General features: G+C 50.2%; 1 protein-coding gene across 1 annotated transcript in view; it reads left to right on the top strand.

The window, feature by feature from the left end:
- Positions 1 to 1,554, top strand: part of Chst8 (carbohydrate sulfotransferase 8) — a 116,938-nt gene extending 115,384 nt beyond the window's left edge. The window contains exon 4 of the mRNA XM_027941182.2: positions 67 to 1,554. Within this exon, the coding sequence (XP_027796983.1) occupies positions 67 to 1,173 (1,107 nt within the window). The 3' untranslated portion in view covers positions 1,174 to 1,554. The remainder of the gene's footprint in view (positions 1 to 66) is intronic.
- Positions 1,555 to 23,725: the final 22,171 nt, after the last annotated feature.

Below are 23,725 nucleotides of genomic sequence, written 5' to 3'. Positions count from 1 at the left end.
TTTGTATGACCTTTGTGCTCAGCTTTCCTCCTGTCCACCTGGTAACTATTTCTCTTTTTGTCTCAGGCACACCCACCGGGCAGTTCCCGGGATGGTGACTTGAAGACATCCACAGAGAAGGTCATCCGGGACTTGTCCAGCCGGACCCCAAGGGACCTCAACGTGAGGGTGCCTGACCAGCCTCAACCGCACCCCAAGATGGGAGCCCGACTGCGACTCCCACAGCGCCGCCGCCGTCTGCTTATCAAAAAAATGCCAGCCGCGGTGGCCATCCCAGCCAACAGCTCATCAGAGACCTTTATTCGATTGGGGACCCAGGCGCTGGACAGCCATTGGGTCGGCCTGCACCGGAGCCAGCAGGAGCGCAAGCGGGTGATGCAGGAGGCGTGTGCCAAGTACCGGGCGAGCAGCAGCCGCAGAGCCGTCACACCTCGCCACGTGTCGCGCATCTTCGTGGAGGACCGCCACCGTGTGCTCTACTGCGAGGTGCCCAAGGCGGGTTGCTCCAACTGGAAGCGGGTGCTCATGGTGCTGGCCGGGTTGGCCTCATCCACCGCGGACATTCAGCACAACACGGTCCACTACGGCAGCGCCCTCAAGCGGCTGGACACCTTCGACCGCCAGGGCATCCTGCACCGCCTCAGCACCTACACCAAGATGCTCTTTGTCCGTGAGCCCTTTGAGAGGCTGGTCTCAGCTTTCCGAGACAAGTTTGAGCACCCCAACAGCTACTATCACCCTGTCTTTGGCAAGGCCATCCTGGCCCGGTACCGGGCCAACGCCTCGCGGGAGGCCCTGCGGACTGGCTCTGGTGTTCGGTTCCCCGAGTTCGTCCAGTACCTGCTAGACGTGCACCGACCTGTGGGCATGGACATCCACTGGGACCACGTCAGCCGGCTGTGCAGCCCCTGCCTCATCGACTATGACTTCGTGGGCAAGTTTGAGAGCATGGAGGACGATGCCAACTTCTTCCTGAGCCTCATCCACGCTCCACGCAACCTGACTTTTCCGCGGTTCAAAGACCGGCACTCCCAGGAGGCGCGGACGACCGCCAGGATCACGCACCAGTACTTCGCCCAGCTGTCGGCCCTGCAGCGGCAGCGCACCTACGACTTCTACTACATGGACTACCTGATGTTCAACTACTCCAAGCCCTTTGCAGACCTGTACTGAGGGGCGGGGCCGGCTGGCCAGGGGCGGGGCCTGTCCCACCCACTCGCAGGACCTGGGGCATCCCACTCTCCGTGGTCCCTCATCCGGGAGCTGAGACCTACTCACAGCACCAGGGCTCCGAGAATGGGAGGGGCTGAGTCTCTCGGAGGCAGCAGGCCCGTGGAGAAGAGAGGCTCAAGGCCTTGGATGGGGACCCTGGCCCTTGTCCCATACCCACTTCCTAACTTCTTGCCTGAGGGAGAGGCCCCATGGACTCAGTCAAGAGTCCCGATGACCAGGGAAGTCTGAGGCCCAGAGGATGAGGGCCCCAGCGGTAAGGGACTTCCTGCAGTCCCTTAGCCATTGCCTTGTACAAACCACATGGTTTGCAGCTTTTCTATGAAGGGGGTGGGTGTGGGGGAATAAAGCACATGGTTTTCAGAGCAGCGGTGTCTCCTGTGCGTGGTGGTGTGGGAACACGTGGACCTTCCCCCTTGCCTTCTGGAGTTCTCTCTGCCTCCTTAGGACGGCCTGAGCCAAGCAGCTGCAGCCCTGGTACAGGGGAGCCTGAGGCAGGAGTATCCCAGATGGGAGGAGATAGGCCTGTCACCACAGAGGCCCTTGTCACTGCATCTTCCAATGGGCCCTCTGAGGACTGCCAGAGCAGTGGCAGGCCTCTGTCAGCTGCCGATTAGGGCTACCTACCCCTGGGGCCCATGGGGCACTGGGTGTGGTTCTGCAGGTGGGGAGGGATGCTACCCCAGCCTCTGAACCTCGGGGCTAGGCGGGGGGTTGGCCTAGGGTTTTCACCTGCAGACCCCCAACTCTGACCATGACACTTGGTCACCTGACAAGACCACCTTAGGGCTGCTGGGATTTTCGGTGCCTGGTTGAAGCAGTTCTAGGGGGAAAGCGGGAGAAGCTATGGAAGAAACTACTTCCAACGCACACATTTCACACCAGAAATGGTTCTGAGATTACCAGAAGCCAGGGTGATGCTGGAAAGGTCTCCGAGGGAGTGTTTGTTGGGGCTTAGAGTGTGGGTGTGACTGCACTGTGTTTGGATTTTGTCATCGGAGGGAAGTGCTGCCTGCCTATGGAGGTCTCGCTGTCAGCCTGCGTCTGCCAGGAGCCTCTGCCTGCCCTTCTGAATGGCTCTGTGGGCGTCTTTGCCGTCCCTTCCAGGAGATGGCTCTCAGTCTGTTCCCACTGGCCAGTAGAGCTGCAGCCAGACCCTGGGAGGAGACAGAGATGGATGCCGTGGGCGGGGCTGGATTCCAGCCAGGCACGCCCTGGCTTCTCCCTTCCCGCCTCTCCCATGGGCTCTGAAACCTTGCACGGGCAGAGCCTGGAGCTGAGGCTACCTCCTGCCTCCCTCCTCAGGTCCATGTTCACCCAGGAGCCCAAGCAGGGGTGCGCCTCCTCTCTGGCTCCAGCTGCAATTGGAGCAGAGGGGCAGGGAAGAGACTGTGGTTCAGGCTTGAGGGGCTCAGGACTCAGGGAAGGCAGGAAGGCAGATGCCAAGGGGCTCAGAAAGACAGAGGCGGGCCCACACCTGGTCAGGGCCATATGAGAGGAGGCAGGGAGGGCCCCGGCTGACAGTGACCCCGAGACAGCTGCCCCTGGGCTGTGGGGCTCGGAGTGGGACTGAATTCATGATGCAGGAAGAGGGTCTCTGGTCATGGATGCATTTGGTGAAGCCTGAGGCAGAGTGTCACATGTCATCTGCTCAGCAAGGGGACACCTGGAGGCCCAGCTGGGATAGCCTGCAGGCAGCTTTACCCCATGCTGCTGCTTAGAGACAATCAGGATTGCCCTGGGCCACCCTCACCCCCACTGTGTGTGTGTGTGTGTGTGTTGGGGGCAGGATAAGACATCCTCATTGGGTCACCTCTCAGAGACACCCAAGTCTGGATGGATGGACACACACAACTCATTTTTCAAAGGGGCTTTCTTTCCCAGTGGTAACGACAGCAGGCACAGGATCCAGACAATGACCATAATGACCACTTATTGGCCTCTAGCGTGACCTCTTACTGGAGGCCAGAGGCCCAGCCCTGAGGCTCCACCTGGAATTCACTGAAGTGGTGCTGGATCCAGTTCCAGAGCCAACCCCACCCCAAGCTTCATAGGGATTAGGGAAGGTGGATTCAACCCCAACACAGGGACGCATGTGTCTCTGTGTGTGTGTCTTACAAGGTGTCTGGTCCGGTGCTGTGGGAGTAGGTGGGTGTGAGCACAGGGGTCAGTGTGCCTGCCTGTGTGTATGTGTGTGCGGGGGAGGTATTTGTGTCTGGAGGAAGGTGGGCATGCACATGTATAAGCCTGTTTGTGATGGGGATGTGACTGTGGACTCTGGGTCCCTCTCTGAGACCGTCTCCTTCACCCTTCCTGACCCTGACCCATTTGCTCACCACTTCTTGGGTATAGTCTGGAGGGCACCATTTGACCATGTCCCCAAGAAGGGGCCACAGGCAGCTCCCAGAGGTCAAGTAGGCCCATTGATTTGTGAGAATAACTGTCAACTCCCAGTTGGGGCTTCTTTGGAACAGCCCCCAGTGAAATTCCCATTGGGCCTTTGGCCTTGGCTGGCTGAAACCTCCCGGATGTGAGCCTTGCTCTTTGAGAGGTGAAGAAAACAGACATCCCCAGCCGAGGGTCCTTCCTGGGGCCAGAGAGCCCCAGGGCCTTGAGTCTCCTGGGGAGATAAGACTCAAGGCCCAGACTGTAGACAGGTATGAGTCAGGCAGCTCTGGCCTCTGAGACAGGCCTCCCTGCCCTCTCCATGTGGCTTGGTGGTCCCTACAGTCCTGTCCAAGGGGCCCAGGGCAGGGTCAGGCAGGCAGTGGACAGAGGGGCAGTCCTCCGGCACTGTCCCCCACTCTCAGCAGGGCTGTTTGCCAGTTTGATCCTCAGGGGTGAGCTGCCTCACTGGGGGATGTGAACCCGGCCCTGAGGACTGAAGGCCACCTCCTGTCCCTGCCCTCATCTCCACCCTTTCCTCTCCAGGGAGCTGGGGGCAGTGTGGTCTGGGCTCAGATACTGCCCCCATCCCTGGGGACCCCATGCATCCTGGGTGGGAATTAAACAGTGCTCTGGATGATCCCCTGGGGAGCCCCATCCCCCAGGTGTGGGGCGAGGACATTGTGAGTCCTGGCTACGGTACTGGAAGGGGCCAGCTCCTGCTCCTGGCTCAGATTTGTCGAGAGGCCAGTGCTGCTCCCGGCTCCTCCCACTGCCCAGAGGGACCCTTTGCACAAGGGGCTCCTCTGTGAGGTGGAAGCAGAGGGAAGCCAGGGGTCTGGGCTGAGGTCACTTGGGAACAGATGGACCTGTCCCCCCCTGGCTCTTGGGCTGGCTTGAGGAAGTGAGGAATAGAGCAGGCTAAAAGTCTTAAAGACTAGGTCAAGGGACAGAGGTCAGCAGTGAGTCATTCCCAATCTTGGGCTTAGGTGGCCTTGCCACATTGTCTGATGTGCTGGCCCGAACCAGGAGCTCACGACCGCGCCAAGTGGGTATTGTGCTGTGCCCTCACGTGCATTGCCTGATTCACCTATCCAGCGGCCCTGTCCAACCACACGACACCGCCCCTTACAGATGTGAGGCTGAGGCACCAGAGGCTTGGCCAGAGCTGCACCGCAGCCTCAGGAATTGGAGCTGGGACTTCCCCTGCAGACTGGATGAGCCCTCCCCCACCCCCACCCCTGTAACATCTGCGTGGTCCCCACAGGCACAGTGACCATCCTTGACCACCAGGTGGGGCTAAGACCGTGCGGCTGAGCAGCTACCTTGTTATCCCTGGCTGGGCCACGAGGTGGCAGCAGTACTCCAATTGTGCACAGCTCCTGAGGATGGTGCATCCCCCAGGCCTGAAGGACCTGGCACTCCCAGCCTCCCTACCATGGGGCGGCTGGGCCCTGCCTCCCATTTTCTCTGGACTGACCCCAGAGGTTACTCTCCAATATGCCAGCTCCAGGGTCCCACCTGCCCTAATACCAAACTCCCCAACACCCCCAATGTCTCTCACCCATCACATGGGCCTAGGGTAGGGGCATCAATCACTTGCAAGGGCATGGGCTCCACTCTACAGGACAGGGATGTCAGGCTTTCTTGGACCTCGTGAGGACACACACATGCAAGCACACACACATGGAGACACACACAGACACAGACACACACCAGCACATACACAGCAATTGCACACCAACACACACATTCACATCCTTACACACATGCAGACACAGATGCACATAGACACACATATAGACAGACACACATGGACACAGGGCACACGCCACCTCTTACGGTATTGAAATAAACAGGAAGGACCAGAAAGTTCCCTGTCTTGTCAAGTGTACACTCTGCACTGAATCCCGTTCTCTATCTCCTGGCCCCTATCAGAGCTTTCTCTTCTCACCACCCCCCACAGGACCCCAATCCCTTTGCCTCTACTTCAAAGATATCACCCAGGTTGCGCCTCCCCTCTCCGCATGCCTCAGGCTTTCCCTGCAATCGCCCCATCTTAGAAAACAAAAAGACCTCAGCCCCAAGTCCCCTTCCAGCAGTTGGCCATTTCTGTCCTCTCCTTCCCAGCAAAACATACCCTTCTCTGTCTCCCAGATGTCCCACGGGGGCCACACACCTTTTCCTCCTCCAGCCTCACCTCTCCCACCTCCCCATCTCAGCCCGTCACACCTGTATCAACCCTGCCTTCCTCCCTCTCGCCCTGCCCAAGGGTGCCCTGCCCAAGGGTGCCCTGAATCTGCGCTCCTTCTCCCTCTCCAATGCTGTCATCTTAACATGAGCCACTGAACTCTCCAGCCTCGGCTCCTGAAGCAATAAGAAATAGCTACGATGTTGACCAGTGTACCAGCTACTATTGCTCTAAGTGTTTCATATATGCATTATCTTTTTGAATCCTCATGACAGCTCTGTAGGATGGGTAGAGTACAATTACATTCTCCCCATTTTTGACAGATAAGGAAATTGAGACACAGAGAGGTTAAACAATTTGCTCTAGGGCGCACAGCTATTAAGATAAAGTTCCAGGATTCAAAGCCCAGATGTTTGCTGGGGTGTCCACATTCTTACTCATTAGTATGCTTTCTCTTTGGTCCTCCAATAGGGCAGAAGTTTTGGGGACAGTGGCTTATAAATTGGATGATCACTGGAGCAAGGAGAAAACAAGCTCTACAGGAAAATAGGGTGATCTCCAGGCACCATGGAGGGCCCACTCAAGGCTGTGCCCACTCACATGCAGCATGACCAGCGTGGCCAGAGCTGGCCCTTCCAGGCATGTCTAAGAGAGGACAGAGAATGGTAGCCAGAGAGAAATGGTCCTGAGGAGGAGGGGCCTGAGGGAGGGAAACCCACAGGCAGAGAGGAAGCCAGGGGTCTGGGGAAGGGTAAGGTGGGAGTGGGAAGCCTGTGACCAAGGAGTTGGTGCCATTTCTGGGACGACAGGGCAGACTGGCTACAGGTGTGGGGGGTGGCCAGGATGGGGAGAGGGAAAGGTCACCGGATGGAGATGACCTTGATTCCGGGGATGGTAGACAGGCCACATCCCACAGTCATACCCTCCTCCTTCCTCTGGGGTTGGAGCCACCCGTGTCTGCAGCCGGCTCCATCAGATCGGGCCTGCTGCCTGCCTGCTCCCTGTGCCAGCCTGTGGTTCCTTGTCTGCAACGATCTGAGTGTTGCTTGTGACTTTCTGTAATTCTGCCCAAGTGCCTGGGCCAGTCTGTCTGCCTGGGCAGGTGGCGGTTGCCAGGGCTATGAGTCAGGCCTGTCCTTGGGGTATGGAACCCAAGGCAGGGGTGTGGGGCACGGAGTGAAAACATAGGGCCACACTAGCTAGATCTGGGCCCGGGGCTGCCCATGCCTGGAGCCTGCTCTTGGGGAGACTCAGGTGTGTGAATGGCTAGCCCCACAGCCCCAGAGACCTGCTGTCCCAGCCCAGTAGGAAGGGACACAGCCCAGCAAATCCAGGCCAGGAAGGGAAGCTGCATTCCTCTTCTCCAAACCCATGTGCTGAATTTTACTTTTCCTTTTATTTATTTCTTCTTCTTAAATCCTGTTTCTCTCCCCGAGGCATCTAATCTATTATTTAACATTGGATTGTGCGATTGAAACTCCCAGGCAAATTGAAAATTATTTGTGTTTGAGGTTTCAGGCGTGAAGCTGAGACAACCATTTCTGGGAGATCCTGGGAACCCGAGTGAAGGTTGAGTGAAGAACCCTCACACTGCTCAGCTCCTCGGAGGGGCTGGGCGGAGCAGGGCGGTGGGGGAGCCCAGGGCCTCGGCACCCAGAGCCACAGCTCGGGGGTCATTAATCTCCATGTGGCATTTCGCTTGGGAAATGCTGTCGACACTTCCCACTGGCCAAAGTCCTCAAGAAGCAAAGCAGGTGCAATCTGTCACCCTGGCCCCGCGCCCACCCTGGGGGAAAAGCCTGGGTCACAGGAGAATTAATGACACAGGGACAAGGGCTCACCATCATTTTTCAGAGGCTGACTCTCCATGGAATTGCAGCCAGAGCTGCGGGCCTAAGGGAGTCGGGGAGGCTGAAACTGGGTGCTGGGTGTGACCAAGGGGCAGGGCTCAAGGTGAGATTGGGGTCCCTGGCCTGAGGAGTGCAGTAATTCGGCCTTCTAGACCCCATCTGGATACCCAAAGGCTGATAGAAAATGTGACATCACAGCACAGGGTTCAGGACAGGAATCAGGACCACCCTGCAGTGATGGCCCCAGAATTGAGCACACAGATGGTGGGAATCCCAAGCCAAGGCTGCAGCATATGTGCAGGGAAGGAGGGATGTGGGGTCAGGGGACTGACACCAGGTCAAGTGTAACTGTGTGGGCCACGGTAAGGAGAGGGGACTTTGTGTGGAGAGCAAAGGGGAATCATCAAATGGCTTTGAGAAGGGGAGTCACACAGTCAAGTGTGTATATCCAAAAGGATCGAAAATGAAAACTGAGAGGCTATCTTAGTTCATCTAAGCTGCTGTAACAAAAATCCCATAGACTGCGTGGCTTAAACAACAAACTATATCTCCAAGTTCTGGAGTCCAAGATCAAGGGCCAGAAGATCTGATGTCTCTGGTGAGGACTGGTTTCCTGGTTCATAAAAGGCCTTCTTCTTGCTGTGTCCTCACATTGGTGCAAAGAGAGGATTCCCTTGGCCCTCTTTTAAAAGGACATTCATCACATTCATGAGGGCTGCATGTTCATGACCAAATCATTCCCAAAGGACCCAGCTCCAGATACCATTGTCTGGAGGGTCAGGATTTCAACAAAGGACAATGTTTGGTGGGGGGGGGACACAAATATTCAGCCAATAACAGAGGCAGCCACATATGTCCATTATTTAGAGTGGCCAGGACCACAGTGAGGTATGGCCCTCTGCCACCCTGGTGGTCACTAGATCTTCCATTGTCTCTGCAGGAACACTGGTCTGATGCCCCCGCCCCTGCTGTGAACTAAACAGAGGTGGGCACAGAGACCTACTGGTCCCATGGCCAAGGCTAGTGAGTGGGTTCAAGCCGGTGTGTATGTTTAGCATAAATAAAACTTTTGCAGCCCACAGAGAATACATAACCTTTTCAGAGCCTCTGAAATAAAATCAAAAGTTTGTCACAGATCTCACACACATTCCTACACACACACACCTCAATAAATTCCCAAGGAGGGAATGTGACAGTCACATCTTGAGACAATTACGGGTATGACCTGAAACAGTTATAGCTGGTACCTTTTGGTAGCAAATACTACAAACTTGGCGGCATCAACTTCAGGTGAAGAGGGCCTTCAGGAGAAGTCTACAACATGGGGCATACACAGCTAGATGGCAGGAACCTGAGGCCTGGGACCTGGAGTGCTACCAGGGCTCTCTCTACCCAGGTCACTCTGCTCCCTCCATGGGCCTTTTCCTCCTTCTCTATCCCTATTGCAGATCCATGTCCTCTGCTCTTTCTGTGCCCGTGGCGGAAATGGAGGGGACATGCTATGGTCCCTGCTGCCTGGGGAGAAACCAGCCTCTTCTCGATTCCTAGTCCTAGTCCCAGAGAGACTCCTGCACCCAGATGATCCAGGTCTCCAGATCTGTCCTAGAATTTGCAGGCTGGGGGACAGAGCTATTCAATGCTGCTCCTTGTAGCACTGGGAACTGACAAAGTATTAGAAACAGTAGGATGGACTGGGGATGTAGCTCAGCTGGTAGAGTGCTTGCCTTGCATGCACAAGGCCCTGGTTCAATCCCCAGCACAACAACAACAACAACAACAATGACAATAATAATAATAATAATAAATAATAAAGAAACAGTAGGATTTCCATCAGTAGGAAAAATGAATGAATGGCATATGCTCGGCCCAGGTTACCAAATATGATGTAGCCACTTATAAAGAAAGCAAAAGTCTCTTTAGTTCTTTGGTTCAACAAATACAATCTGGGCATCCACTATATAAGTCCCACATAGTAGATATTGCTAAAGTGTAGCATTATGACCTTCACAAAGGCTGTGATGGAGATGGCCTTGCAGAGAAGTCAGGGAAGTCTTCCTGGAGGCAATGATGATTGAGCCAAGTTCAGAAGGACAAGTGGAGACAAGGGAAGAATGTACAAATGCCCTGGGGTGAAAGTCAGGTGAGCAAACAGGATCTCTTATATTTGATTATGAAGTGCCCCCCCCAATATCCTATAATGTAGGAACATTCAGGAGTGAAATGGTCAGATTATGTGGGCCATAATCTAATCAGTCCACCCTAGTTTAAATGGACTGACTGGGTGGTAACTGTAGGCAGGTAGGGACATGGCCTATAAAGGAAGTGTGTCACTGGGGAGAGGAAGTGTGCCCTGGAAGGATTCATCCTCCCTGCAGCCCCTCCCATCCCCTCTGCTTCCTGACCCCTCCACGAACTGAGTAGCTTTCCTCTGCTGGCCCTTGTCCCAAGATGTGCTCCCTCACGTTGGGCCCAGAGTAATAGAGTCACCAGTGTATGAACTGAGACCTCGGAAACCATGAGCCTCAATAAACTCTTCCTCCTCCAAGCTGTTCTGGTCAGGTATGTTGATCGCAGCAGTGAAAAAGCTAACTTTACAAAACAGGGTTGTGTGGAGGCCACGGAGGTGCAACCCAGACTTCTTTGTGAAGGAAGGACTCCTCCCCCTGGGCCCTGGGGTGCTACTGGCCCTCCTAGGCATTGCCAGGTTAAAAACAGCTGCTTTCCCAAGGTCACACCCACACCCCGTGATTCATTGACATCAGGTACAAAGTTTCAGCTTTCTCACCCCAATAATTCTGAAGGGGCCTCTCAGCTTCAGGCTGCATGTGAGCTCAGCGGAAGCCTTGGTGGGGATTGATTGCATCTATGGTAGACTAGAGATTAGTCTACATCTCCATCCTCAGAAACCGCAACTATGTTGCCCTCTCTGGCAAAAGGGGCTTCTCAGATGTGATTAAGGACTTAGGGCTGAGGACATCCTCCTGGGTTGCTGAGATGGGCAGCATGCAATTGCAGGGTCCTGTAAAAGGGAGGCACCAGGGTCAGAGTCAAAGAAAATGAACAATGAAAGCAAAAGTGAGGGTGATAGAAGAATCTAAGAAGGACAGGAAGCCTCTAGAAACTGGAAAAGTTTAGAAAATGGGTTTTTCTCTAGTGTACCAGGACGGGATTACAGCCTTGCCGATCCATTTCAGACTTGGGGACTCCAGAACTGTGAAGAAAAAAAAATTGTGTTGTTTTAAACCACATGTGTGCTTATTTGTTACAGCAGCAATAGGAAACTAATACGACATTCAGCCCAACTTCTTCCTTTTCCCAGCCCTGCTCACCTCCCCTCCATCCCACAAATGTGGAACCTGAGAGCCCTTCCTAAAAGCCTCCTGCATGTTGATATCTATCAAGTTCTTCTCCCAGTGAACACAACCAGCAACAGCCTGAGAAGATGGATACTGGGGATCTGGAAGTTTGACCACCCATCTCACCATTGCCTGGCAACAGTGGTAGGTGGAACACAGGCAGCCCCTGTCATAAGGAGGCAGTGCAATTGTCAAAACTTTCACCATTGGATTAGCAGGTTTACCCTGGAAGAAAATGCAATGGTGGGGGCAGTGTATTAGGGATTGGGGAAATATCAAGAGAAAACAGAATCAGTGGCGTTAGGTGGTTATTACTAAGCTGAACTAACACTTTGGAAAAATGATAACAAAAGGCTGAGAGTAATTAAGAGCTGAGTGTGAAAGCCAGAGGGTCTCCTTGATAGCATAGAAGGAAGCTCTCATGTCCTGCAGTTGGAGGACAGAGACAGCAGGAGACCTCCGAACAGCTGAGTTCTAAAGAAAGTTAAACTCTCCACTTAAGTAGATCTGCTGTGCCAAGGTCATGCTCTGTTTGGGAACGAATGGCACTCTGACATTGGGGAGGAGGCATAGGAGTTGATAAGCCCCCAAACAAGTCTTCCAATTGCCTTGATTCTTCTGAGTCTGCAGAAGTGTCCCATTCTTTTCTATTAAGGATTAAGGTTCTTTTTTCCCCAGAAATGCAGAGATCTCTGTCCTTCAAAATGCTATATACACCCCCTTTAGGATCTGGCCCCACTTTTCCTCTGGCTAGCAGGACAATAATTAGGGGTTCAGTCTCAACCTAACTGGGCTGGCCAGATGCTGGGCTTAATAAAGGGAGGAAGGAACCATAGCTCAAAGGAGCTTCAGGACCTGCAGCCCACGCATGCAAGGAGCCAGGCACCATGGGGACTGGATTCTAAAGGTGCTCAGTCCGTGGGAGATGGGGCACATAAGGTTGGGATATGTTGGAGAGTTTATCAATATGGGGACGCTTTCCTGAGACACAGGATTCAATATCCGGCAAGGGCCATGGGAGGTGGTGTAAAAACACTGACAAGATGGTCCCTAAGGACATACAAGAAGTAATGGCCCCTGGGGCAGAAGGAGCTAAATGTGGTCCTGGCCCAGGTCTGCCTCCTAGAGCCATGGATTCACTCAGTGGTCATTTCCCTAGTGTGTAATTGGAATTGACATATTGATGGTTGTCATAATGCCCACACGGACTCCCTGGATGGCACGGTGAGACTTTTGTAATAGAGGAGGCAAAGGAGTAGTCTCTGAAACGACCACTTGACCCCTGTAGAGATAGTAAATAGAAAACTTTATTGAATTATTGAGGGGATGGCAGATATCGGTGCTACCCATTAAGGCATAAAGGACACAAGGGTGGGGTCCTTGTGGTATCACCACTGAATTGACCAGTTGGGCCCCTGTTCAAACCAGACAGAACCTGGAGAAGGATAGTGAATTGCTGCAGACAGCTAAATGGCCAAAAGTACAGCTGCTAGGCCAAACGTGGCATCCTGGCCTGCACTCATTATGATCAGAGCACAAGATATTTGGCTGTCCTCATCTGAGAACAGCTTGTATTCTATTGGAAAAGATAAGAGTATACATTTATAGTCTTTGCCCAGCAATATGTTAACTTTCCAGCCCTCTGCCTAATTATAGTCCCCCAAAAGTCGGCATTGACATTGACTGCAAAAACACTGAATTCATCTGCCATATCAATGACACATGCTAATCAGAAGGGATGAGCCAGGAGTGGCTAGTACATGGGAGGCCTTGCCAAGACCCATGCACACATGAAGTGTCAGGGCCTGGTACATCAGGAAAAAATTTAAGAGCTCTATCAGTTTGGGATATGCCCAGACATCCAAAATGAAGAATAAATAATGGCATGTTCCACCTCCCTACTCAAAGAGGAAAGCACAATGATTGTAGGTTCTGAAGGCATCATCCACGGGCAGGAATAATAAAAACCACACTCCAGGAGACAGAAAGAGCGGCCAGCTTTGGGCCAGTCCAGAGCAGGGCCGAAATGCCAGAGGTCCTGGGCCATAGGACCCAGAGGACCCTATGGTCTTAGAGGTACCGGTATCAGTAAAGAACTCCTATAGTGTTTTAGGAAGGCCCCAAAGAGGGATTTGCAACCCAGCCTCTTAAAGTTCTGTCACAAGGCTATTTTATGTGGAAAAGTACAAACCTTTTGAAAAGCTACTCCTGGCATGCTCTAGGCCTGGTGTCAATCTGACCAGAGGACCCCAAGTGAAATGAAGTCATAACTACCCCCCACCCCCAAAGATCTGAGTCCCATCAGACTTACCATATCTCATGGTCAAGTGAGCACCGCAGCATCCATCATAAGTAGAAGTGACACAGGAGCTGGGAGCCTGGGCTCCCCTGCCTGACACTGTTGCCCCAAGGCCTCTCCCTCCACCCAGCTTGATGGCCACATGATGGGGAGTGTAACTGTCTAGTGGAAGAGGAAAATCCAGAGCTGGTTCACCCCACCAAAACCCACAGCTTGTGGCCGCCATACCTGGGCTCACTTATGCCACAGCTAGGTGTCTGAGGACCAATGCCCTGGAATCAAAGTCCTGAGGTGGCACGGGCCAGTGGTTACTAAGACCCTGTAGCACCTCTTTGGAATCCCCACCTTCAAGGTCCTAGCTTGCCTCAAAGGTCACTAACATGCCTTCAGGGGCTTTCTCCTGTGTCCTGGCTGCCTTCTGTTCAGATTGATCTCTTTGGCCAAGGGTCCCTGGCCACACCCTTAGCAGAGTCCCCCTCACATGCTGTTTCGTTCTCTCCATGGCCAGGCTAAAAGTCTCCCAAGTCGATCCATTTCAATTCCCCTTTAATTGATTTCATCTTTAAATCATTTCTTTCTCTCATGTCCTATAAGCCACCACAAGCTTGAACACGTGGCTGCTTAACTATTTCTCCGGCCGGATATTCTAGTTTATTGTCCTTCCACAAAGTATCAGGACATGGACACAATCCCATTAAGTTTGCTGCCCTTGTATTTCAAGGATACAGCGTAGCCACCGGTTTCTAACACCCTGTGTCTCATTTTCTCCTGAGACCTCATCAGAATGGCCTTGCACGGGTCATAACCATTCAAGTAATTTCTAAGAAGATTCAGGTGATTCCTACATGTCTCCTCTCCTTCTGATTCTCTCTCCAGAATGGACCTTAACACTGTTCATGGCAATCTAGATTTTTCTTAGTTGGATCCTCCAAATTCTTCTGGTCTCTACCCAGGACTCAGTTTCAAAGACACTTCCACATTTTCAGGTGTTTATTACAGCAACAGCCTCATTTCTGGGGACCAGTTTTCTGTCATGGTCTATTTTGTGTTCTGTCACAAAGCAGCTGAGGCTGGAAAAAGTCTCATAGACTTATAAACAACAGGTATTTCTTAGGGTTTGGGAATCTAGAAGTCCAAGATATGCCATCCACATTGTTGTAGTCAACTTTTGCACAGCTATGACCAGAACAATTGTAGGGGAGGAAAACTTCACCTGAGGGCTCACAGTTTCAGAGGTCTTAGTCCATAGAAGGCCAGCTCTGTTCCTCAGGGCTTGAGGTGAGGCTGAACATCATGGCAGGAGAGGGTGGTGGACACAGAAGGATCAGGAAAGCAGAGAGAGACTCCACCTTCCAGATACAAAATATATACATCATAGCCACATCCCCCAATGAATCACTTCCTCCAGCCACACGCCACCTGCCTCCAGTGACCACTCAGTTAATCCCATTGGGTTAAGGCTATAACCCGAACATTTCTCCCCTGAATCTTCTTGCATTGTCTCACATGTGAACTTTTGGGGGACACCTCACATTCAAAGTATGACACACATCATGTAAAAGCCTTCTTATTGGGTCATCCTATAGCAGAAGGCAAAAAATAGAAGGGCAAGAGAGGGAAAGAGGGAGTGTAGGGACTGAGGGGACATTAATCCATTCATGAAGGTAGAATAAAGGTAGAGCCCTCCTGACTTAATCAACTCTCTCTCTCTCTCTCTTTTTTTTTTTTTTTTTTTGAATACCAGGGATTGAATCCAGGGGTGTTTAACCACTGAGCAACATCCCCAGCCCTTTTTTATTTTTATTTTTTGAGATAGGATCTTGCTAAGTTGCTGAGGCTGGCCTTAAATTTGCAATCCTCCTACTTCAGCCTCCCAAGGGCCTCCATGCCCCAAGCCCTAATCACCACTTAAAGGCCCCACCTCTCAACCCCTGTCACATTGGGGATTGGGTTTCCAACACATGAACTTTGGGGGAACACATTGAAACCATAGCAATCCCTTTCATTCTGGAAGATGCAGTGTTTTAATTTTGTCAGGAATAAACACGTATTCTAGGTATGGGATTACCTTCCTTTCCCACAGGGCCTGAGCTACACTGCTGGCCAAGGGTTTTATAGAGCATTTGGTCCAATGGCACAGGATCCCACAGAACATTGGGTCAGATGAGTGGACTCATTTTACAGCAAAGGAGGGGTGTGGATGGGCATATAGCCTTAAGTCATATTGGTCATATTATGTACTATTTCCTCCTGAATCTGCCAGTCTGGTAAAGGAATGCAAGGGCTTATTTAAAGCTCTGCTAAAGTGTCAATTCAGAGGTGATATTTTGCAATGAGAGGGTACCATTTCCCAGAGCAAAAGGTACATCTTAAATGAACAATAGGTTGGATACGGCTCTATCCATGAATGATAGGCAGAATAATGAACCTCTTCCTCAAAGTTGCCCACATCCTATTTCTCAGAACCTGTGAATAGGTTACTTTACATGGCAAAAGAGACCCTCTTCGCAGGATGCAATGAAGTTTAGGATTTTGAGATGGGGAGACTATCCTGAATTATCTAAGTGGACCCAATGTGATCACCCTTGTGAGCTAAGCATGAGAGTCCGGGTCAGAGTAGTCCAGTGGAAGAAACATTCACCAGACCTGGCTGGCTCTGAAAATGGAGAAAAGCCAGCAGCCAGCCTATAAAAGCTGGAAAAGGCAAGGAAATGGATTCTCCGAAGGAATGCAGCCCTACCTGCTCCTTAATTTTAGTCCAATAAGACTCATTTTTGACTTGGGATCTCCTGAACTTCAGTAGATTTATGTTGTATTACTTCACTAAGCTGGTGCAGTTTGTTACAGCAGCAATAGGAAACTAATACACTATGTCATGGATGAGTGGGGTCTGGGAACTAAGGAATAGAAGCATGAGTTTCCTGTTCACCATCACTTCTACCTACCTGTTCACCATCACTTCTACCTACCTGTTCACCATCACTTTTACTACCTGTGAATCAATGCTTCCCACATACACAACTCTGGGCTCTAAGGACTTAGAGCTCCTGGTTCCCTTGTGAGGAATGCTCTGTCTAGGCACACAGAGAGGGTCCCATCGAGCTGAAAACTTTGCTTGCTGCCTGGGCACTTCATGCTCCTCTTGCTAAGGATCCAGAAAATAGGAAGAGTCACCCTCTTAGCAGGAAGAAAGGACTCGCATCAGCAGGACAAGATAGCATTTTTGTTACATAGGAAGGTAGGGAGAAATGTATTTGGCTCCTGTTTAATCCACACTTGGGTGTTTCTTGGCACTCCTTCACCTATTTTTTAAAATACTTTTTGTTTCTTATATTTAGCATGACAGTAGAATGCATTTTGACACATCATACATAAATGGAGTATAACTTCTCATTCATCTGGTTGTACATGATGTAGAGTTAAACAGGTCATGCAATCATATATACACATAGGGTAATAATGTCCAATTAATTCTGCTATCATTCCTACCCCCATACTCCCTCCCCTCCTTCACTCTCCTCTGTCTAGTCCAAATTACCTCTATTCTCCCCCACACCCCTTATTGTGAATTAGCATCCACATATCAGAGAAAACATTTGGCCTTTGGTTCTTAGGGATTGGCTTATTTTGCTTAGCATAATATTCTCCAGTTCCATTCATTTATCAGCCAATGCCATAATTTCATTCTTCTTTAAGGCTGAGTAATATTCCCTTGTGTATATATATATACCACAGTTTCTTTATCCATTCATCTGTTGAAGGGCACCTAGGTTGGTTCTATAGTTTAGCTATTGTCCCCCACCCATTTTTGACAGTGAACAGATAAGTGTAGTACAGTAACTCTGGCCTAAGAAGGTCACGTTGACCAGGATCTCAGGCCTCTTGGGCATAAATACTTGGTTACTGTACCAGGTAAGTCACTGAGACCAGAGAGCTGTTAGCCACGAGTAGATGGGATCCAGAATCCATAACAAAGGAGAAAGAAGTTGAGTATCAGTTGCAGCCTCAAGGTCAACTGCAGCAGTGGGGGTTGTATTGAACCCATTAACCTTCCTCTTCCAAATTCCCCCAGAGAGAGGGACACCAGAATTCTGGGAGAGCTGCACAGTCAACCCTCTGCAATCTGTCACTTTTGTGTCCATGGATTCAAAAAATTGCAGATCAAAAATACTTAAAAAAGAAGTCAGGCATGGTGGCACACACCTGTAATTACAGCAACTCAGGAGGTTGAGACAGGAGAATTGCAAGTTCAAGGACAGTCTCAGCAATTTAGCAAGGCCCTAAGCAATTTGGTGACACGCTGTCTCAAAATAAAAAATAAAAAGGGCTGGAGGTGTAGCTCAGTTGTTAAGCACCCCTGGGTTGAAGTTCCAGTATCAAAAAAAAAAAAAAAAAAAAATGGAGAAAGAAATTTATGTCCATTCTGAAAATATATAAATTTTCTTCCTTGTTATTGCCTAAATAATACAGTAGGACAATTGTATTGTATTTGTGATTATAAACAATCAAGAGATGATTTATTAGATTATATAATTATATATATTATACATAATATTTGCATTGTATCAGGTATTATATGTAATCTAGAGATGATTTAAAGTATTTGGGAGGATGTGAATAGGTTATATGCAATTACTATGACATTTTATTTGAGGAACCTGAGCATCTGTGGATTTTGTATCCACAAAGGCTCCTGGCACCAATCCTCCATGGTTACTAAGAGATAACTGGTTTTCGTTTTGTTTTGTTGTTTGGGGGTGGGGGGTTGTTGTTTCTTTGTTTTTGTACTGAGGATTAAACCCAAGGGTGCTTTTACCACTGAGCTACATCTCTAGCCTTTTATATTTTATTTTATTTTTTTATTTTGAGACAGTGTCCCACTAAGTTGCTTAGACCCTCATCAAATTGGCAAGGCTGGCCTCAAACTTGCAATCCTCCTGCCTCAGCCTCCCAAGACAACTGATTCTGAAATGGATCCTACTCATGCAAAGGGTGAGCTATGCTGAACCCCTGATACACCAGCCAAGTCCCTCTTTAGTGATGAAGAGCAAATTCCCCAGCTTTGGGAATTATTCCCTGCAAAAAGCCTTAGCCAGCATCTTGCTTCAGAAAAAGCCCCGGGGAAAGAGAGATGCCTTGCCCAAGGTCAAACCCCATCTCCAATGACACTTATAACAATCAACACGGGGGGCATATGAGACCCTGCTCACTCACCCTAAATGGGGGGTAACTCCTTGCAAAGTTGGCCTCTGCTGATGTTGCGAAAGACCTCAACTCTTTCCGCCTGCTCCTTCCTTGCTCTCCCTTTCATACGGATGCAAAAAGCACAGCTTTCTAACCCTTCAGGGAACGAGGCAGCAGACCAGAGAGGTGGGCCGGCCAGTGCGCACATCCCACTTAGGATAATGTTATTTTTATCATGGGAACAAGAGAAGCCTTTGCAAGGTTTTAAGAGCAAGCAGCTCCATAATCTTTTGAAAAGATCCCTCTGGCTGTCATGGGGAAAGCAGATTGTAAGGATGAGACTGAAAAGCAGCCAGACCAGAAAGATTTGCTACCCAAACCCAGATGAGGGACGACAACCGCTGGACCAGCATGAAAGTGATGGTGGAGAATCATGGGTCAGTCAGAGGAATAACTTGCCGGACTTTGGTGATGGACTGGAGATGGGAGATGTGGGAAGGAGGAAGGGCAACTCTCAGTTTCTAGCAGGCACAACTGAGTGGTGGGTGACAGGGGAACACTGGGGGGAGACCAGGTTGGGAAGCAGGCAGGATCAGGATTCTCAGCTATGACTTGCTGAGTCTGGGAGCCTCAGAAGTTCCAGGATATGGATGATAGGCTCTGCAGGTGGGAGGAGATGAGCATGAGATTCTGAAGGGAGAAAGTGGAAGGAGAAGAGAGGAGACAGGGGAAGGGAGAGAAGGGAAAGAAAAGGAAGGGGAGGGAGCCTGAGAATGACCAGGCTGCAATGATCAGGACTGCAAAGGGGACTGAAAGCAGGGGGCTTAGCTGAGAGGCAAAGAAACTGTGAGTCCTCTGTGGATGCCAAGTGCAATAGTCAGTATAGGCCAGGTTGTGCTGTGGGGAAAAAAAATCCCTAAAGTTTCAAACGCCTAAAATGACAAAAGTTTCTTTCTCCCTCCCTCTCTACATTCAGTTTAGATTAGCAGAGAGTCTGATCATCAAGGTCTCTTTGGAACCTAGGTTGATGGAGGCTCCATCTTGAGCTAGCTTCTTAATAGCCCTGTAAGAGAAGGGAACCTGAGAATGGAAGGCTTCTGCCTCCTGTTTTGCTGGCAAAGTGATTTACAGGGCCTCATCTAATTTCAAAGGAGGCACGGAAAACAATGTTGCCACAGAGCCCCCGAGGAAGAGAAAGGAGAGTTCTTGGGCTGCACTAATCACTAACACCCTGAGGAAAGAACACCAAGAGGAGGGAGTGGCCATTTGAGCTCTATGCTGCCCAGAAGCTAGTCATCTGAGGGCTGAGAAATGTCCTTTGACTTGAATGATAGAAAGGTCCTTAATGACCTGAGAAAGAGGTGTCGGGGTGGGGGGAGTGCGGGTGCAGGGAACAAAGGTAAGACAGACTGGGATGGATTCTGGAGGGCCTGGGAGCTGGATAGGAGACCGGAAGTGGACACCACTGTTTCCACTCTGTCGGCTGGGGGTGCAGCGGGAATCAGGGTGGAGGCTGGATACCAGGGAAGGTCACAGTTTGGTGTGTGCTCTTTCCTGGGAGGTAACTTCAAGGTGCGTAAGGGCCACTAGAAAGGGCCCTTGAAAGGGAGAGGTTGAGGATGTGAGAGGAAAGTCTGCCTGTGCTCACGTTCCTGGGATGTTGTCATTTCCTGCCTAACTGCCCAAATCATGCTACCAGGGCCTTCGTGGGCCTCTTCTTCCTTAGGGCAGCATCCACCAGCATGGTGGCCTCGGGTAGGTATTCGTGGGCCGCGGGGACAGAGCCTGGGTGCGCAGGCTAGAGTGAGTACCAGAACACATCAGGCCCCACGTGGGGAAAGGAGCCAGGTGTGGGGACAGAGGGAGGCCAGAGACAGCTGTTCCCAAGCCACCACATTCCAGCACACCACTGGAAGGAATCCACAAATTCCAGGCTGAACTGGGCCTTCCAGGTCATTAGGAAGGTGTATTTGTTAAGGTGTGGTGGTGGTTGGGGTGGGGGAGGTAACTGATTTTGATTTAATGGAGTTAGCTCCATACATACTTTTTAAATATTTAGACCTCTGAGATATGGACCTCCATTTATCCTTTTTTTCTGGACCCCCAAAAATGTTAGCGCTGGGCTGAGATATGAAATAAATTCACACTTAATTCTATGATATTTATAGTATACTCGGTTACATAGAATTTGTTATATAAGTCATAGAAGAATATGTATAACATCCCAATCTGATTGGTGTATGTATGTGTATTCACACACACACACACACACACACACACAATATAGTTTATATTTTTTTCGGCTATTGCCGTGTGATACAGAAAAAAAAATTTCAGTGGCATACAAGAAAGAGGCATTTATTTCTCCTGCACCTGCAGGTGGGTCTCCTAGTCCCACCCCACAGGTCTCATTCTGAGGCTCAGCCTGGGGGGCCTGCAGCTGCTGCCTGGGGCATGTTTTCCGGGGCAGCAGAAGACAGGCAGACTCAGTGCTGGCACGAACTCAAGTCGGCTGGAGCCATGATCTGCTAACTTCCCTTGGTGAAGCCCAATATCAGTGTGGGAAGCTCTTTCTGCCCACCCGAAAGCCAAGCTGTGGCAAGAGTGGAGATGTCTCTAGGTACGACAGGGCAGGGAAAGACTGGAATCAATAATTTAACCTCTCACATGTACCAAACTGAGGTTCCCTAGGAAGAGGAAAATGAGATTGCCAGAGAGTGGGGGGATTCATTTGTAATTAGTTCTAATTACTAAAAGGATCAATGTTTTAATTTTTTACAACTTATTTGTATTCTCATATTCCTTCTGTAACAAAGCAAAAAGAAGAGGCTCTCGATTTTCCCCCACTGCCAGTGAAAATCCTCCATGCAAAATTTTTACTAGTTGGTTTCATCTGGAAGCCTGGCTAGCCATTTTGAAAAAAAAAAATAGATTCATTTTCAGATCCAGACCTTTTTAGATGCAAAAGTTAATTCTAAAAGGCTAAGAAGGGCTCTAAATGTAAAATCAGAACCGTCACAATTTGCAGGGAGATAATATTCTGAAATGTATCAAGATGCGTTTTCTTTTTGTACTTCCTTCGGTGACCTTCCAGTTTTTCAGCCAGAGGCTTGCATCGCCTAGAGGTGGAGGAGGAGGGAGGCAGCCAGGGAGGACAGCAGGAGAGGAGGGAGGAGAGGAGGGAGGAGGGGAGAGAGCAGGGGAGGGAGGGGGAGAGGTGGGGGGAGGGAGGAGAGAGAGGACAGGGAAGAGGAGGGGGAGGAGGGGCAGAGAGGGTCTGGAAGGGAGGAAGACTAGATGGGGGAGGGGGGCTGGCTGAGGGAGGGGACTTAGGGCAGGAGCTAGAGGCCCCACGTGGATCAAAGGAGTGACATGAGAGGGTGTCTGCCCTGCCTGGTGATGTGCAAAAAGCAAGTGACAATCACAGGATTCCAGAAGAGACACACTTCCATGCCATTTATGTCCAAGTTCCAAACAGACACAGCTGTTGTCATTGTTCATGACATTCCCGTTGCCAAAAGTAGACAAACGTGCGTAGAAGTGACACAACTTAAGCTGGCGAAGGAGAGAGGGGTTTAAACTGCTCTGTATCATTTTGTTTGGTTTTTAAAGAGAGAGATGAAGCAAGCATTTCAAATGGTAAGGTTTGTTACATGGGGATGTCTTAGATTATTTTCTATAGTTTGAAATACAGAATGGGGGAAAGAGAGGCTGTGGATAGGTATGAATAGTTTGATCTCATATTTTAAATTTGTGAATGTGTGCGCACTCAGGGTGTCTTTGGGACTGTGCTTCTGTGTGTCTGTGATTATCTGTGGCTGGTTGGAAGCAGTGGGGCATGCTTGTAACTGCAGTGACTGGGAGGCTGAGGCAGGAGGATCGCAGGTTTGAGGTCAGCCTCAACAGCTCAGTGAGACCCTGTCTGAAAATTAAAAAAAAAAAAAAAAAGTAGCTTGGGGTAGAGCACCCCTGACTTCAATCCCTCAGTGACACACACACACACACACACACACACAATCTGTATTGTGTAGCACTGTTTTGTGTGTACATTTGCAGTTGAGCAGGTGGGCATCTGCTGTGCCTCTGTCTCTGTTACTATGTGTATCTGTGTCTATCTATAGTTGTGATTGTGTCTTTGAGCATGTGCATTCATGTGTGTGTATCTGTCCGGGTCTGTGCAATTGTGTGGGTGCACACTTGTGTGGATATGAATAGGAAAATGGCTGGTGATTACATCAAATCACTGGGACCGTTCCCTTTGGGAGGAGTGAAACAGGATTTTTTTCCCTTCTTTTTATTGAGGTTTATTACTTTTTTGCGATGACCTTGTATTCTTTATTTTTTATTAACTTGCATTAATTGTACATATTAACAGTGTTCCGCGTGCTATTTCAATCCATGCATACGGTGTATACAGATCAAATCCCTCCTCCCTTTAGCCTCCCCCTCTCCTTCCAATATTTTAAAGGACGGTAAAGTGTTTCTAGGCATGAAAAATAAAAAGAATTTCCCAGCAGACCCTCTGGGCTCTCTGGGCTCCTCCCTTGAGCTGAATTGCCCTTTGCCTCTGGGGGCCCTGAGGGCAGAGGAGCCTGGGGACACTTCCCAGGCTTGCCCAGGGGCACAGCCCAAAGGAAACAGGACATTTTTCGAAAGTCTTATATATTTTATCTTTAAATGTTAGGCAAATTTTACGCCTTCCCCCTTAAGGTATACAAGTTCATCTTAATTATACAGTCACGAGGTATTAAGCCCAGACTCTTGGAGTCAAGGGGCAGTTCCTAAGTTCCCATGTGTCTCCTGTGGGTGGGCTCCAGGCCAGCGGCACCCAGGAGGGAGAGGGTACAACCTAGGCTTATCCAGAACTCTTTGAAGGGTCAGTTGAAAGAGGAGACTAGCCAACAAAAAAAGAAAGAGGAAGTTTCCAACATCATTTTCAAAATAATTCACACTTGCTGTGCGATCACCCTGGGCCTGGCTGCGTCCCTTGCATATGTCCACATACAATTCCCCAGGCATTCCCACCAGCTAGGTCCTCTCACTGTTCCCACATCACACAGCAGGACACTGAGACTCTGAGCCCTAAAAGCCAAGACCACCCAGTTGGACTCACACTTCCCAAGTTCATGCCCCATTTTCAGACAGTCTCCTAGTGGTCGGGCCCAAGGGGAAGGAACTGCTTGGGACAAGAAAGAGGGTCACTGTGCCAGGCTTTGGTCCCAGGAAGGCG

Source organism: Marmota flaviventris, chromosome 18 (genome assembly GCF_047511675.1).
Source record: "Marmota flaviventris isolate mMarFla1 chromosome 18, mMarFla1.hap1, whole genome shotgun sequence".
Lineage (NCBI taxonomy): Eukaryota > Metazoa > Chordata > Mammalia > Rodentia > Sciuridae > Marmota > Marmota flaviventris.
The sequence above is the reverse complement of the archived record's forward strand: the minus strand, read 5'-3'. Positions and strand labels throughout refer to the sequence as shown.